This window comes from Capsicum annuum, chromosome 7 (genome assembly GCF_002878395.1).
Source record: "Capsicum annuum cultivar UCD-10X-F1 chromosome 7, UCD10Xv1.1, whole genome shotgun sequence".
Classification (NCBI taxonomy): Eukaryota; Viridiplantae; Streptophyta; class Magnoliopsida; order Solanales; family Solanaceae; genus Capsicum; species Capsicum annuum.
The window spans coordinates 127899494-127918121 of NC_061117.1; the positions used below are offsets into that span (position 1 = coordinate 127899494).

The 18628-nt window shown below is 34.3% G+C and overlaps 1 protein-coding gene across 1 annotated transcript; it reads left to right on the forward strand.

Moving 5' to 3' along the window:
- The first annotated feature begins 9539 nt into the window (after positions 1–9539).
- LOC107878076 (polyamine oxidase 2) lies at positions 9540–17671 on the forward strand. The gene is made up of 10 exons (XM_016724952.2): positions 9540–10065; positions 11548–11663; positions 11746–11834; positions 11946–12059; positions 12251–12338; positions 12505–12590; positions 12699–12801; positions 16053–16150; positions 16256–16685; positions 16986–17671. The coding sequence occupies exons 1-10, from the start codon at positions 10026–10028 to the stop codon at positions 17292–17294; spliced, it is 1473 nt and encodes a 490-aa protein (XP_016580438.1). The 5' UTR covers positions 9540–10025; the 3' UTR covers positions 17295–17671.
- Positions 17672–18628: the final 957 nt, after the last annotated feature.

Below are 18628 nucleotides of genomic sequence, written 5' to 3' on the forward strand. Positions count from 1 at the left end.
GGTCTTCCTAGATTCCAAAATCAATATGATTCCATTTAGGTCATTATTGATAGAATGACCAAGTCTGCTCATTTATTGCTTGTGAGAACTAATTTCTCAGTGGAAGATTATGCTAAGTTATATCTTGTAGAGATCGTGAAATTTCATGGTGCTCCAGTGTTTATTATCTTGGACTGTGGTCCTCTATTTTATTCCTACTTTTGGAATTTATTCCAAAAGGGTTTGGGTACTAGAGTGTGTCTTAGTACCACTTTGCACCCGCAAATAAAAAGGACCATCAAAATATTGGAAAATATGTTACGGAATTGTGTGATTGATTATGATGGTAGTTGGTATGACCACTTGCCTTTGATTGAGTTCGCCTATAATAGTAGTTACTACTGTAGTATTGACAGGGCGCCTTTTGAAGCATTGTATGGTAGGACATGTCGATCTCCTATTAGGTGATACGAGGTTGGTGAAGGTAAGTTGCTTGGACCCAATCTAGTTCACCAAGCCTTAGAGAAGGTGAAGGTGGTTCGTGATAGATTGAAAACTACTCAAAGTTGCCAAAAGTCCTATACGGATGTGAGGTATAGGAACTTGGAGTTTAGTGTTGGTGATTGGGTATTCTTGAAAGTGTCTCCCATGAAAGAAGTGATGCAGTTTGGTAAAAAAAATCTTAGTCCCCGGTATGTTGGTCCCTACTTGATTGTGAAGAGAGTTGGCAATGTTGCCTATAAGTTAGAGTTGCTTTTTAGTATGAACTCCATTCACTCGGTTTTCCATATCTCTATGCTGCGAAAACCTATGGGTGATCCTTCGTTGGTCGTTCCCTTTAATAATGTTGATATTTCAAACTCTTTGTCCTATAAGAAGATCCCGATAAGAATCTTAGATCGGTAAATTCATAGGTTGCAAATGAAAGAAGTGGCTTCGGTGAAGGTTTTATGGAGGAACCAAAAGTTTAAGGAAGCTACTTGAGAGGCAGAAGAGGACATGAAGTTCAAGTATCCGCATTCTTTTCCTATTCTAAAAACTTGTGATGGAGGTATGTGTTAATCCCCTTGCCTTGATTTATGTCTTTGACAGACAACAGGTTAAAGTCCCTAATATGTTGAGTTGATTTATGTCTTGTTAGACCATGAGCTCAAGTTCCTAATATTTTGAAATTATGCATGTTTTTTTGTGATAGGTTTAAGTCCCTAGTACCTTGAGTTGATTCATGTATTTGGTAAATGATGGGTTCAAGTCCCTAATCCTTGAATTAAGTAAATATCCTAGATAAGTTGATGGGTTGAAGTCCCTAAGTTGTGCAATGAGTAAGCATTGATAAGCAAGGGTTTAAATCCCTAAACTTTGAAATGAACAAGTGTCTTGATAAATAATGGGTTTAAGTCCCAAAGGCGATGCCGTGAATAATTGATTGATGATGAGCATGTGGTGTGGTGTGTTCTTGTTGAATGCTTTCTTTAACTTTGTGTAAAGGTCAATTTGATGTGTATTGATGTGTTAACTTGTGTTTAAGTTTGATGTACCCCTTTCCTAAAACCCTAATCCCTCTCACTATATAAGTATGTGTAGCCTCCTAAACATCCATTTTGGATGAATCAAACACCCTAAAACACTCTCTCAAGCTCATCTTTGGAAGATTGTAGGCTAGGGTTTCAAGGGTGATTTTCAAGAGGCAATGTGAATTCAATATTCGTGGTGATTCATCTTTTTTAAGGCATGTAACTCTTTCCCTTGATAAATAACTCTAAACCCATGTATTTCACACTTGGATTAGTAAGGGTACATGGTGGTTTTTAAATCAAACGAAAAAGGTTTTATTGACTAATGATAAATAATGCTTCCTACTTAGATGTATGTTTATATATGTTAATGATGGTAGTTTGCACATGTGAATGCTTGTTGTATGTGTTCTAACATGTGGGTTTTAAGGAACCCTAGTCTTGATAAATCTATCATGAAATTAGCCTTGGTAAGGGCATGTACATAATATGTTTGTGAAAATGTCTAAGTGAGATGTACGGTTACATGATGATGATTCTTTGAACTAGGGCAATGGCCCAACATTTATAAATACTTGATAAATGGTATTGTAAAGGTAAAATGAGCCATGTATAGTGTAATTGATGACCTTAATAGCTTGATGAATAAGAAGGGGTTTAAAGTCCCTAGCATGAAAATGAACTTGAATGATGTGTGGAACTAAATTATGGTATAGAATTGCTAATGAAGTATGAATGACTCGTAAGCATCTTGAGGATCATAGTTTGAGTAGTATGAGGAGTTGAATTAGAGCATTGGCCTATTAAATGGTTGAACAATGAAGGCTTCTATGAGGGCCATGTGGTCATGTATGGTATTGAATTAGCTAAATAGGTTAATGTCCTTATGTGTGGAATTGAATGTATATAGATACATGGACAAAGGGTTAGAGTCCCAATATCGACGAATGATAGTCGTGATGGCTTGAGGTTAAAGTCCCTTTCCTAATGAAATCGCATGTGGTTAAAACCCCTTGCATAATGAGATCTCATGAGGTCGAGGTACCTCGCCAAATGAATTGGCTTGGGGTTAGGGTCCCCTATCTAATATGGCATGAGGTTAGAGTTCCTTGAAAAATATGTGAGCATATCGTTAGAGTCCCTTACTTGAATGAAAGTGTGTGAGTGGTTAGAGTCCCTCACTTAAATGGATGTGCGTGTGTAGTTAGAGCCCCTTACATGATGAGATGTTAATATGGTTAAATTCATATGCCTAATAAGAAATGTTTGAATCTATAATTATGGAAGGTTGAAGTCCTCCAATGCATGTATGATGAATAAGAGCTTCAAAAGTTTCGATAAATCTTGTCCCCTTGATTAGCATGTGATATGTCTATTTATATGGATAAGGTTATAAATGTGATTGAATATGATATATTGCTTGTTGTTGAATGATGATGTTATTTTATCTTTATCCTTGAGTTACATGCTAGCGTTCTAACCATTAACCCTCTCCGAACGATGTGTCCCCACGCGATATAAGGGCCAAAACATCTTCTTCTCTTTCTGCGCAGTGATTAGACGATTCGAAGCTGTTTGTGTATTGACTTTGGAGTGGTGAGCTTCCTTTCTTTGGAAAACATTCATCCTCGGTCTTCTATCTTTAGACTAAGTTTATCTTTGGCTTAGTCTAGCTATTATCAGGGGCATGTCCCGACATATATGTTTCTAAAATTTGGTTTGTATAGAGTTATTGTGGGTAACTGTGGACTTAGGTATATTGATCAGTTGATGAGCCTAATAAAATGGTTGGACATTATTTAAGTTATGACTTATGATATGTTTTTCTCTATCTCATTTTATGGTTGGGATTGACCCGACCTTTGTGAACGTTGCAATGACGGTGATGGGTTATTGGGGCAATCTCTGGTTTATGTGGGATTGAGGTGGCCATACGACACGACCCAATTTTTGGGGCGTGTCAGTCCCGATAGGTTATGTTATTATATTTCAAAGGCTTACAGACATTCGTCTTATGGTTTATGTTAGTCCTGCCGACTTTTTGTAATGACCATTTAGGTTATTTTCCTGATTTCACATGTTCCCAGTATTTTAAGTCTTCCTATAGCTGCTACAGTTTATTTATGACCTATCGAAACTGTCAATTTGGTTATCAGACAGTTCATTTAGATTTTAGGTTCAATTTTCTGTTTTGGAGCTTTAGTTGTCAAGGAATTGGCTTGAACCAAAACTCCTAGTAAACAACCTCATATGAGCATTGATCTGATCTACAAAGGACCCTTGGTTCGGGTCTCAGGGCTTTTTAGCTCATATTGTATATGTATCCTTAGGCCTTGTATTACAACTATATATCCTTCATTCACTCTTTATTCTCTTTCCTACCTACTGAATTTTAGTATATGATTTGCTTGGGTCAATTTTCAACGACCATTACTCCTAGAATATAACGAGTTATGTGCCCTTTATATATCAAATTAGAGCCCTTCAAGTCCTCTTTCTAACTCAACTGACCGTTTGTCGATATGAGTTTAAAGTCAAATGCTATGAGTGTTTTAGTGAGACTCTATCCAGAGTGCGCGATTGCGATCGTGAGGCAAAGTTAATGCATCGCGTTTGGGGTCGCGAGGCAAAGATCTTACTTTGCGTTTGGGTCTGAGGCATGATCCTTCTTTCCCAGATGTTAAAACACATTTTTTCTACTTTAAATCAAGGGCAAAACAATCCTTTCACTGCCCCCTAAACTTCCCCTCCCCATCATATAACCCTAAATTTATCCCAAAACTAACTGAAAGCCCCCAAACACTTATTTTCTTCCTCTCAAGAACATCAAGATGGGTTTCTCAATTCTAAATCTTGTAGATTTCAAACTCAAGGTTATTATTTATTTTTTTCTCCATTAAAGGTATGTAGAACTATCCTAAAATTTTCGGGCATAAGTATATTGATTTTAATAATCCTTATGTATGTATGTATGTATGTACGTAAGTTAAGGCTTTGAAGTTGATTGAAAAAACATGATTTACGAAATTCACTTTTTATGATGGTTTATGCATTTACTATGGGGTTTTGATGAAATTGAGATTTGATCTATGCATATACGTTATGAGTTTTGAAGTGTTGAGGTAATTGAATTATGAACCCTATTTTTATGATAATGATTATGAAATTGACAATTGTTGTGGTTTCTCAAATGACTACAGAAAGATTGATGTTTCGAATGCTCTTTCATTAAGTTATGAACTGATTTCCTTATATGACTTTCAGAGAGCAGTTAATGAGTTTCACAATATTTTTGGTTTATCATGAAACTTTAATGGATTATAAAAGAGATGACCACCTAAGAGTTATGTCTTGAAAGAAATTTATTTTTCCTAAACTATATATGCTTTTTGAAAAGAGAGTGTTTTGGCATAAGTTTTCCTGTGCTTTTGAAATAAGAACTCTCATGTGACATGCAAATATTTTAGTGGTTATTAACCTATTTTTAAAAGAGAAGGGTTATGGACATGATATGATATGACATGGCTTGCAAGTTTAGGTATGATGATACCTTGTTATGAAATGTCCTTAATAGAATAAGAGAGAAACTTTTATACGTGTGAACAATGAATTTAAGAAGCTAAAAATGGGCTTAAAGAGAGTTAGATGATTATTCGAAGAAGGTACTAATTTCGATAACTCATATTCGGAACCCAAGTTTTACCAACGCAGAATTAATAATATGTTATCCTACATGGGAGGATAATTAGGATATCTCACATATGGGGATGCCTACAGTATACTCATATGGGGCTATACCAGTTTATGAAAACTTCAATCCTTGCAGCAAACTTGATTGGGGGCTTGCCGCCGAGTTAAGGGAGGATTTCATATTGCCCGTGAGATTGAAGAGTGTAGGGTGTACCATCTAGCTCAGAACAAAAGAAAAGAGTTGAGTCTCGATTATTTTATATGAATTATAAGTTATTTTTAGATTGTTCTGCATACCAATATTTTTCAAGTATTGACCATTCTTGTGGCTGCTACATTGTCTCATAATGTAGGTTCTAAGGCACAATCCCATAGTCAATCACATCACTAGAATATTGGAATATGAAAAAGTTGGTGAGTCATCCATCTTTCAGAAGACATTTATTCATATATTGACTTATTCCAGTTTATGATCTAGCTGGGGACCTTGTCCTGGCCTAGACAGTTAGTATTCAGTAGAGCTTCATAGACGGGATTTGATTATTGTATTTTCATAGCATTATTGACATAATTTGATTATAAGATTTTTCTTAATTTTATTATATCTTGCGCACTTTGATTTATGTATGAATTATGCTTATGATAGTATGCTAAGGGGCCTCTTAGACCTTCATGGTTTGGGATGCCTGTCAAGGCCAGGGCCTTATCTCGGGTCGTGAAATATACGGTACTATACTTTAGTTCCTGAATACTATTAGATAGGATAGTTTATCCTTATTGCTTCATTAGCATAATTGTGCTTAGTTTTCTGGATAGTTGCTTGTAGTTTATAGTCCTGTTTTACATATTATTTATGCTTACATTATATTTAGAGCTCAGACAATCGATGTCTACTAGGTAACACGTGTTTGATACTTATGCGACATTCTTGCAGTTTGTAGATCATAGTATGAGCTCTCACCTTTGATGTGTGCATCATGTGGAGCGTCTATGGATCGAAGATTTGGGGTGAGATCCTGACATTCGAAGTATTCCTGCTCTTCCTTGTATTGATTATTCTGATCTCTATTTTTAATTCAGAAACCTCTTTGTATATGTATTTATTTTTGTATTTACTTTGATTCTATTAGAAGATCTTGTACTAATTTCACCAGGTCTTGTGGTTGTATTCTATGTAGTTTTTTTATTTAAATTCAGTTTCACTATTTACGAAATTTCTTTGAATAGTCTGTAGCTCTGTACTTTGGATTGACTTAGCTACTAGCGGGTTATAGTAGGTGCCATTATGACCTGAGAAATCGGATCATGACACTTTTCATAACTTATATATTCAAATTTAGTTTACGTTTTAGAACATGCCTTTATGGTCTTATTACATTTTCTGCTCTAATTTTATATGATATGCTTAGTTATTCTATGACAATGGATAACTTGGGATCACTTATGATTTTAAACACCATATATGAGCTAGGGTATAGACTTGAGTCATGATAACCATGAGGCTTGACAAAATATTTTAATGTATTATATGTACAAAACTAGCGACATATTTGTACGACCACAAAATGATATTTATTCTTTTTTATTTCTCTCAAAGCTATTCTGGAGATGAGTTATGAAATTTATTCAACGATAAGCATGTTTTTATTTATAAATTTTATTTCATATGGCCATATCCATTTTACTTGAATGACGGCCATGTGCCTAATTTCCTTTCGTACCACATTGATGACAAATATTATCTTCACCTTTTAAAGAATTATTTGTAATAATCCTTAATGTTCTTTTATTTATAATTAGCATCATGACGGCGATAATTATTTCATCTCTTGGCACATTCATATTCATTTGTACAACTCTGATAATTGTTGAGTCTTCTCAGACTTTTCACTTATCATTCTCACATACTCTTGATGAAATGCAGCAGATCCAGTAGAAGAGACTCATAATTTTCATTTAAAAAAAATATTATGGTATCTTAATTATCATTATATCATCAATATGATGCGTTGGAACGAGACTCTATTTTTTTTTACCCTTATAAGGAGTATTAGGTCATAATGCATTGAAACTAAATCAAATGTCTCATCATCATGATGCACTAGTATTTAAATATAATATCTTGTTCTTAAAAAGTCTTTTTAGGTTATAAGTTGGGACCCGAACACAATATCTTATCATCACAATAAATCAAAATTAAACTGGTATCTTACCCTCGTGATGAACTGATACTTGAACTCATCATCTTGCTATCATATAATGTTTATCAAAACTTATCTCATTCACCCCAAGAAAAGAAACATAATTTTGCATAGTCACATCTATGCATAAAATAATCAGAATATTTTTAAATTTTTTTTTCTTGCAATAAATACTATTTCAGGAACATATTTGAGATCATAAAAAAAAAAAAATTTCTTGTTTATGCATTCTCATAAATGATCTCAAACCCATTAAAAGTAATATTCATGTATTCTCAATCTTATGAAATAATTTAAGTTATATCCTAAAAGATAAAAAAGGATTAAAAGTATAACTTATTGCTTACATAATGGTCATATGTTTTTAACAATTTTGAAGTGACATTTGCTAATGACACAATCATGCATTTCATTTTAGACCGTTAAATATCATATAAAAATAGGCATGAAGAAGAGTAGCAGAGCAATATTTGTGATTAATTTTACTGTAATTGATATCATATGAATATGTAGATTTTTCTTTACCACCAAAATCCTTTTTTCCAGAATACTACTGAGAAAATATCAACATCGTAAATTATTGCTTGTTGGTGTTATCACTTGTGAAGTTACTTTCAATTACTTTTGTCGAGGAGATATCATCGGAGAACAATGTTAAAAAAATGGTGAGAACCTTCTATTGGTTATGCCCTTTAAATGTCAGTTCTTTCATATTTAGATAGGGAGATAGATTCATACAAAAATCTAAATCTTTCTATTGATAAATGATTCTATGGATATTGATCTGGTTTCAAGACTAGTTTCTTTGCTTTGATTCTGCCCCTAAAGCTAGCTGTTGCTCCTTCTTCTCCTTTAAAATAGGATCCTCCTTGATCCTCTTTACATGACACTCTCGAATGCCCAAAAGGACTGACTATCTTTTTCTTTTTATACATAATATATCTTTTAAAGCAAATAAAAAAATCTACCTTGACAACAAATACGCCATTGACATTTTGTTAAAGAGAAAATTCCATACACCTTAAGTCTTTTTTCTATTTTTGAGAAAAATGTGTAAGAGTATATCATGATTAAAGATTAATTTTTAATATTTTTAAAAAATACATCTAATGACTTATTTTTACTATTAATCATTTATTAAAAATTTTGAAAATTGATTTTTCTATTCAAAATATAGAGGGAGTAACTTATTTGAAATCAAGTTTTATAAAGTTGATTTTTTTATTTGGACATGTAATTGTGATCTCAAAGATTTTATTTTTCTCATAAATATAAAAATCTTATGATTCGTAAAAATTATCAAAAGTTTCCTAAATCTTATATATTTTGTTCACATGAACCAACCATATTTCACAAACAAGGTATTAAAATATCTTAAGGGGCCACATCAAATCTTCGTGTTCATTTTGTAAATAAATATCTAAAATTACATGTTATTATAAAATACTATATATACACAAATTTACAAAATTCACTTATTGAATAAATCAACAATAGTAGTACTAGTTATTCTTTAATATTATCTTCATATGATATGAATAATTTTTCACACCATCATCGCTCATTTTTGTAATTAAAATTTAAAATTATGACTTTTTTTAGTAAAATATGATTTATAGGTCAAATTAGAAGTCTTAAAATAATTGAAATCAAGAAATTAAAATTAAAATTAAAATTCAAAAGTTGAATTAAATTTTATCTAAATATCATAAATAAAAACTAATCTTAAATCAAAACTTTAAATTGCATTACCAAACGCCTCTTAGGGCGTTTATTGTGAAATTATTTACTCAATTACAGGAAAGTGAATCAAACGTCAGCAAAATCTCATTTTCTTAAACCTGTGACGTAATTATATACTTCGTGTGATCTAATTTAATTTGCTATGAAATTTAAAAAAAAAAAAAAAAATTTGAATCTGGTGATCTTAAATTAAATTGAATCTTATGATCTTAAATTAAAAAATATGTCAAATGTATAAAAAAAATTTAAACCTATTAAAATGTAATTCCTTTTTAAACGAACTAAAAAGAAGGTTACTTGTTCTTTTTTAAATGGAGTGAGTATCAAAATTCAAAACATAAAAAAATATAAAAAAAAATTTTTTTAAAAAATATTTTTAAATTATTATGTCCTCTTCATTTATTTTTAAAATGAAAAAGGAAAACACAGATGACAAAGAAGAGAAGGTGCCTTCAACTTGCCTATAAATGCTACTACTAAACCACTTTTCCCAAATCAAACATAAAGAAGAGTCCAATTTGGATTTCATTACCAATCACCAACCAAACATTTCCTCTTCTCTCTCTCCTCTAGAATCTTCCTTTTCAGATTTCCCCATATCTCAAAGGAATTTTTCGGTTGCTTATAGGAATTAATTCATCCATTATTTTTGATCACAAAATTTTTTTCATCAGAATTTCTCGGTTTCGTATACGCATGAGCTGTTTGGTCAAACTGGGTTGCTCTTCAAATTCCAATAACAATAATAATCACTTTTTCACTTGTCTTTTGATTTTTGTTCTTCATTATTCCCCTTCCACTAGTAATAATAATTGTGCAGTTAATTCAGTTATTCTTAGATTATTAACTTTCATTTTATTAAATCCCTATTTATCTGTCAATAATCGCCGATCAATTAATGGATTCTCAAGTCAAGAGTAATCGCCAACTCCAGAGAGGTGAGTCTTTTATAAAAGTTTTAATCTTTTTGTCGGTGTTTTTTTAACTTGATTTCTTGTCGTTTAGTGTGATTAATTAGATTCTGGCTTTTAATTAGTATTTTTAATTGAAATTGTATTATTTGATCTGAATCGGTGAGTTTTTATGCTTTTAATAATTGGATTTAGTTGATTTTTAACGTGGTTTAAATTCCGTTGTGTTTTAGTATAAAATATAATTTGCTTGATTCTCTGAGTGTTTGTTTTAATATTTCAATTAAATTTAAATAGCTTACTAAATTCTAAATGCTGAACTGTGATAACGAATTGGGAAAAAAAACTATGATAATGAAAGCCTTTTCCTATAAGCCCGAGCTCAAAGATAAAAACATCTTTAAAGAAGAAATAATGGAAATAAAAGAAACAATAAATAGTACTAATAAAACAACAAGGTTGTAGCAGAATTATCTGAGACTGTTTACATGTCACAAAACTTTATTGGCTACTCTTTTTGCAGTTTTCAAGTTGCAAAGAATGTGCTTTTTATTGTGACGTGGGCAGCCTTGCTTTTATAATCAAAAACTTTATGGGTACAAAGTAGGCTCAAAAATGTCCACTGACAGCTATTTGGCGCCCTCTGGAAGTTTTTCATTGGCTACTTTTGATCTCACTTACATCTTGATAAATTAGGAGTGACGTTTTTACTTTTGCTTTAATTAGGCAGATGGATGTGACGTCAATTTTACGAGTGTGTTAAATTTGCTTACTTCAAATTCACCAATGATGAATAAATTACTTTGATCTGTTGCCATTTTGATTTTACTGGACTATGAAGTCATTAGTGATCTTCAAGTTGTTTTTATTCTTTGAACAAAATAATCATTTAATATCTGAATCCTGATTCTGGGGGCGGATGATTGCTGTGAGATTTATCTAACCCCACTTTTAATTGTGATTGCTAGTCCTGCTATGCAATTTTCGTCCTTAATCCTAAGAATGATGATGGGATTTATATAGTTGCTTTTGCCACCGTCGGCTTAGTTAACAAATTGATATACAATAGTCCAATTGAAAAGTTTTGGAAATTGGAGGCGGGAGAAATTATTCTTTTGTTTCGATGTTCCCATCTAGTTGTAAACTCTATTTATCATCGAGAAAATTTCACAAATTATTAGTTGGAGTTCGTGACTGGAGGGTAGGATGGCAAATAATTTTACTCCTTTCTTCATTTTTTATGATGAATCAAAAGCGCATTATATAGTTGGATGTTATAACAGCAAGCAATATGGTAGGATTTTTATGCCACTTGTCACCTTTTGAGTTATTTGCCATTTATTTAATGACCTCAAATATACATAGTAAAACAACCTTCCGTGTAGGTGCTCACCTTTTGGTCTGTGTGAAAGCTGGCGGGCCATGCATGCTTGTCTAATTACTGGTTTCTTATTGTTTTTCTGTTACTTTAGCAACTTCTTTGACTGGGTTTTTGGTTTTGTCTTCTAGCTCCTTGCTTCTCAAGTGCTGGACAGAGGGCTGAGGCTTCACCATCTGTCATTGTGATTGGTGGTGGAATGGCTGGGCTTGCAGCTGCTCGGGCTCTTCATGATGCATCATTTCAGGTGTGCATGTAAAAAAACAGTCTTCACTTGGTTAGCATAAATGGTTATGTTTATGTTTAACAAAGAGAATATTTTTCTATAGGTGGTTGTTTTGGAATCACGCGATAGAATTGGAGGCCGAGTTCACACTGACTACTCTCTTGGTTTTCCTGTTGACTTGGGTGCATCCTGGTAACGAGTTTTACTGTTGCTTTTGCTTTACAACCAAGGCTTCTCTTTTTATTGACAAAATTAAGCACAACCTCTCTGCTTACTTTGGAAATTAATTGCTGATCGCTTTAGGTTACATGGTGTCTGCAAAGAAAATCCTTTGGCACCTCTCATTGGAAGACTAGGACTCCCTCTCTATCGTACAAGTGGTGACAATTCTGTATTGTATGACCATGATCTGGAAAGGTTTGTATTTCAAGCCCTTCTTACCTTTCACATGCCAGTTTTTCTTGATATACAGCAAATTCACACACAAATACTTGCATTAGACTTTTGATATTATTATCCAGGTTTGGTTATATCATTGATTGCAATATCGATTTCCCTAATTTTATTAAGTGATGTATATTCAACTGACTAAAGCTGTAATTCTTCAGTTATGCTCTATTTGACATGGATGGTAAACAAGTTACCCAGGACTTGGTGTCCAAGGTTGGCGAAACATTTGAGAGCATTTTGAAAGAGGCATGTTCTCTTACAACCCCCCCGCACCTTCATTTCTGTGGACTGTGAATTGTGGAATATCTATTTCTTTCTTCATAGGAAAGAATGTTTGTTGTAGCCTGTAAAAGTTTGTTTTACTATGGACATTTTCTGATGAGAGCTGAATGCTGATTCACTTTTTCTGCAGACTGATATAATTAGGCAAGAATTTAGCGAGGACATGTCTATTAGCCGCGCTATATCAATGGTTTTTGATAGGAGACCTGACTTTAGGTATCATTTGGTTCTGTTTTTTTTTTTTTTAATATACTGATCAGTCCTAAACTAAACTGAAAAGATTTTAAAAACACCACTTACACTAAGTGAATTTTTTTTTTACAGGCTCCATGGCATTGCTCATAAGGTGCTGCAATGGTACCTTTGCAGAATGGAAGGCTGGTTTGCTGCAGATGCTGATACCATCTCACTCAAGTGCTGGGACCAGGTATATATATATTTTTTTTTACCTCCTTATAGGAGAAAGAACTTGTTGGGAGAATGCTTATATCTAACTGTACTTGCAGGGACCACTGGATAAATAGTTTAATATATTGAAATGCTATTGTTGTGGTAAAACAGTTTGTCCAGAGAGTGTGGCATTTCTCTCCTTGTTTGCATATGGGTTCTGTGACATCTGCTTGCATAGCTCATTAGAAATATTAAATTATTGGATGAAGAAAGAAGCACCTTTTTAATGATATAAGATAGAAATTGTATTTGATATTTGTGAGCAATGATGGTTACCCAAGATTGAATATCATTAGGGTAGAAAAAGCCTCTGTTAACCATAATTCCAGGTGTCACGTCCCAAAATCATTCGTAGATGTGATTGGCACCCGCTGACACCACCCATCGGGAGAACCAATCTTCCTCACACTTTACCAGTCAATAAGCAGTAAGATAAGGTATGTGCAACTCCAATGCGTAAATAAATAACGAATAATAATTCAACAAAAATCCGTTTAAATTATAAATTCAACAATCACTCTTGAACTAATTCTCTATCCCTAATCCTACACTAAGACCATGGAGCATCTAAAATTAGAGTTACATGAGTTCAACTTTCGGGCATGCTAATCCACTGAAAGGAAATGTAATCTAAATAACTAAAGCTAAAACGAAAGCCCCCACGAACAATGTGAAGGCTCACCTTAGCATTAGAATCCTTACGAAGAAATCGTCACCCACTAGTTTCACCTTTTGCGGTAGTATTTGCAGACATGTAAGTTAGGTGTGAGCTATATAAAAATATAATTCAGTAAGATCCTCGACTTGCTACTTTAATACCTCTGGAATAAGTGTTAGAAAATTCAGCGCACCACGATTGCATAAATTATATGCACGACATATATTATAATATAATGCTCAATAAGTTCTAACAAATGTTTCAAAAGTCATATCTCTCAACTCCATCCACTCTCACGGCTTGTCATAAACGCCAGTGAAGGTGATCAGCCTAGCACCCAGACAAGGCCACAAAAGCATACACAATGCTCACAAAGTATACTACGGTAGCATGAACAAGGCCCCTAACATATTACGGCAGCATACACAATGCCCCCAACATGTTATTGAGGCTATGTATGCCCCTAGTAAATATATCACGACAATAAGTACAAGGCCCCTAACATATTACGGCAGCATAGGTATGCCCCTAACATATTATGGCAGCACATGTACGCTAGTAGATATGTCCAATATCCCAAATCACCTCACAACTCACCATCAAATGATTCTCAATGTACTTAACAAAATGCATAGTCGCGGTTGATCCAAGACCACTGATTCTACCAAGCACACGCTTGTCCCAACACATGGACTAGGCAGAAAAATATATTTTTTATAAAGGAGTTTTGAAAAGCAAAGCATCAAAGCTTATAGTTTCACTTACCTTGCTAATGACAAGTTTTTCAATCTTGCAACGGGTAGAACATCAATCAAACAACCTCGGATAGCTTATGCAAAAATATCAATTAACAATATCAATTATGCTAGTCGGGATTAGGTCTCTACTAGTGAAGCCACTATCAAAGTATCACTCCACTGAATTCCTCTTACTACACCACTGAAAAAAGGTGAGTGTGTGTACAAAAGAACTGTTCACAGTGCATAGCTAAAAAGAATTTTCATGGATTTATCTCGGTATCCACTATCAATTTCCCCAATTTCCAACAAGAACAAGAAAATCCAATTTCCTATTTATTCAATTAACATGGTACTAGTAATTCACAATTTAATACCCCAATCATTATTGTTATTAGATCATACGTCTTTCCACTATTGCGTCACCGTTGCTACTCCCACTTAAACAGACACACACAATAACTAAATCGATAAAGATTATGATTAGAAGTTATTTAAAGAAATTTTGATTTGTTAATCACTTGCCTAAAGAATTCACTAAAAGCAATTTACATTTTAAGAAACTATATGTTAAGGAGATAAAGTAATTCACAATACCTGTATGTGAAATTGGAGTGTTTCTGCTAGTTTGTATGGCTGCCCGTAGAAAAAGAACAAAGCACCGCTTCTTTCAATAGAAAAATATAGCTAATAGAAACAATTGACCTAATATTCTACTCTTTTTGCAACTGAAACTTTGAAAAACTGAATAAGGGAGAGGGTTTTGGCTTTTGGTTTGCTTACCTTAATTCTATTAATTAATATTAATAATATAGGCTAAATTACCCATTTACCCTCATTAAAAATCTGGGTTATTACACCAGGTTCTTTTTTGGTAACTGGCCGTCAAAATTACGTCTAGCATGATAATGCATAATGCTAGTTCTGCTGTTTTCACAAGATTTCAGCTCAAATATGTGCCATCTTTGCTTGTTATCTGAAGTTCTTGTTAAGTAGTAGGAGCAAATATATGAGGGGTACCCTTCTTGGTATGAAGCCTAGCACCCATCATCACATCTTTACCAAATAAAAATTTGTTGTGTGTTCCAACATGCAACTTTGTATGCCCTGGTGAGACATTGGCTGACCTAATAAGGCTATTTTCCCTTTGGCCAAGCACCAACTTACTTAAGATTAACTGTGATAATATCTTCATTGCTACCCATGTACCTACCTTTTGGAAAAAAAATCGGGTTCTGCAGTACCTCAATTGTGATCAGAACATGCTTGTATAAATTAACCATTCTAAATTATACTTCCGTTCTTTTCCTTTTCCTAGACCCACTATACACAACATATGTCTGTGAGGAGGAGAATGATACATAATAAATCATACAGATAGGGGTGAGAGTCATCTTATTGTAAGATCATTAACTTTTCTTTTAGTATCACTGTTGTTCTGAGAAGTTTCTCACACACACACACACACACACACACAGAGAGAGAGAGAGAGAGAGAGAGAGAGAGAGAGAGAGACTAAATCCTCCTACTTGGTAATTTGGTCTTCTTGGCAGGATAAAAATGCAAAGTGTATTTGAATGAATCCTCCTAATATTAGAGATACTAAGCAAATGTTAGATCTTGTAACCTGTTTGTGTGTCGAAGTAATAATGTAATATCTCTGAGGTTCTGGAAGAAAATTTTTTTCCTACTTATATTATGGATGTAACAGTAATTTTATGCTTCGATCAGTAGATACTAAAAGGAGAAGGTCAAATAAATGTGAGTACAGTTTCCAGTTGTTGAAAACATTATTGTATCTAAGGCTGACCCATTCGGTTTTGCGATATACAGGAAGAATTGCTTCCCGGTGGGCATGGTCTTATGGTTCGGGGATATCGTCCGGTCATCAACACACTAGCAAAAGGGCTTGACATTCGCTTAGGTCACAGGTAAGATAAACCTACCTTTTGACATCTTTGTTTCTGCACCTTCCCCCCTCTAAACAAACTAAAAAAAGCAGTCTGAATGACTAACTTTTTGTTTACCTTTCTCAGAGTTACACAAGTAGTAAGACGTTATAATGGAGTGAAAGTGACTATTGAGGACGGGAGAAATTTTGTAGCTGATGCAGCCATTATTGCTGTTCCTCTTGGTGTTCTGAAATCAAAGCGGATTAAGTTTGAACCTAGATTACCTGAATGGAAGGAGGCTGCCATCAATGAACTAGGTGTAGGGATTGAGAACAAGATTATTCTGCACTTTGAAAAGGTGTTTTGGCCAAATGTTGAGTTCTTGGGGGTAGTTGCAGAGAGCTCATATAAATGTAGTTACTTTTTGAATCTTCATAAGGCCACTGGCCATCCTGTCCTAGTTTATATGCCTGCAGGGCATCTGGCCCGTGACATTGAGAAAATGTCAGATGAGGATGCTGCTAATTTTGCTTATAAGCAACTTCAGAGGATTCTTCCCAATGCAACTACTCCGGTAATGTTGCAATTTCTTAGTGCTCCTGTTTGTTTTTTTTTTTGGTTTGTTTTTTCAAAAGGTTTCACAGAAGCCTAAGGACCACGAGAAATGGTTTTGTCCTACTTATGTTTTAGCTTTCTGCTATTTCCAATCTTAGTTTTGGAAATTAGTTGAACCGTTTCAAGAGGTTGCACATTTGGTTAGCTTGTGTCTTGCTCTAGGTCTACTCTAGGAAGCAATTATTGTATCTGTCCTGCTTTCATATTATATAATGATACTCACGTAGCTAGCTATCTTTTCCTCCTCCTCTTTCTGCAGATCCAACATCTTGTTTCTCATTGGGGTACAGATGAAAACTCACTTGGATCCTACAGCTATGATATGGTAGGGAAGCCTCATGAGTTCTATGAAAGGCTGAGAATACCGGTAGATAACATATTTTTTGCTGGGGAGGCAACGAGTATGGATTACCCAGGTTCTGTGCATGGTGCATATTCAACAGGACTAATGGCTGCTGAGGACTGCAGGATGCGTGTCCTAGAGCGGTATGGAGAATTGGATCTGTTCCAGCCAGTCATGGGCGAGGACACTCCTCTTGCTGTCCCCTTATTGATCTCCCGTATGTAAATAGACACGGTATTTGAGTGTCGGGATTGGCTAACACATGATGTGCTGACTGCTTAGTGAAAATTGTGGAAACCACAAGGTTCCTCAATGAATGATCAAAGCATTAGCGAATGTGTAGGAGTCATCTATATGCAGTGTTTATGGTATTTCTAAGTGAACTAGGAGACGGGACAAGGTCTGCTAATGTAAGGTTACATGGTACGATGGTGCAGCTGTGGAAGTTTGCCCGTGGACTATTAACATCTGTAAATCGTGGTGCCTGTGTGTGTATAACTTGAACTATTCAGTTTAATAGCTACTGCGTTACATGAACAATGCGAATAAGATGTGTTTTTGTAAGACTATTTATTCTCATTCGGCATCATTTTGCAGTTGAATTCTTTGGTATTACACTTTATTTTGGTTAAAGGAAGTTAAATTGCATCATGCATGGAGATCGGCAAGTTGAAATTGCTAACTTTTCTAAACACTCCTCAATCTTAAGATTGTATTTAATGGATTAGTCCATGCCACCTTGACTGAAGCAAACTCCTATCATCCCCTCCTTGGTTTCAACCTCAAAGCTATGAACTGAGGAGATAAAAAGATGGACGAGCATATCTGATATTTTCATATCGTAGAGCGTATCTGATATTTCCGTAGTGTAGACAATTTACTCTGGAGATTTTTTTTATTTGCAAATAGCGTTATTGTACAGTTTCCTTTTTCTAGTCCGCTGCCGCTGCTCAAGGTTTTGTTCTCTATTAGCACCACTCTCCTCAGCAATAGCAACATTAATTAGCGCAATTGCAATTCCTGGGGGTGATACATTTGACAAATGTATTGGTAAGACCGTTTATTATTTCTCGAAGTTCAATCTCTGCCACGGCAACCAGGAAAAACACTGAAAATCATATATAAAACTCAACGCGAGTGACCGAGACTAGATCGAGTAGTTTTGTATTCCTCGGATATTCCTCCGCTTACAATTTTACCATTTAATATTTCTTTGCTTAGAGGTAGAATATCACTTGCATATCGGAGTACTGAACAAAGATCCATTTATTAGATCCACTCGATCAGACTAAACCAACAAAATCCAAGAGCCGTGATTTTCATTTTTGAGATGTACACATGAATACTAACCCATATTTCAATGATATAAAATTTGTAATAGTAACTAGTTAAGCGCATAAATGAGTCAATACATGCAAGATTTGAGATACAACAAAATTTGTGAGTCATTTTTTTCGTTTATATTTCAATTGTGTAGTGTTAAGGCTACAATTTCAAAACTTCTTTAAATGGACACAGTATGCAAACAATGGCCTCAAATTTTCTTATAAAAAAATCAC

Bases quoted from the DNA above. Each gene is read 5' to 3' on its own strand.
- LOC107878076 (XM_016724952.2), top strand. From the start codon at position 10,026: ATGGATTCTCAAGTCAAGAGTAATCGCCAACTCCAGAGAG. The intron at 11,835-11,945 runs GTAACGAGTTTT...TGATCGCTTTAG, and splicing joins GTTGACTTGGGTGCATCCTG to GTTACATGGTGTCTGCAAAG. The intron at 12,802-16,052 runs GTATATATATAT...TGCGATATACAG, and splicing joins CACTCAAGTGCTGGGACCAG to GAAGAATTGCTTCCCGGTGG.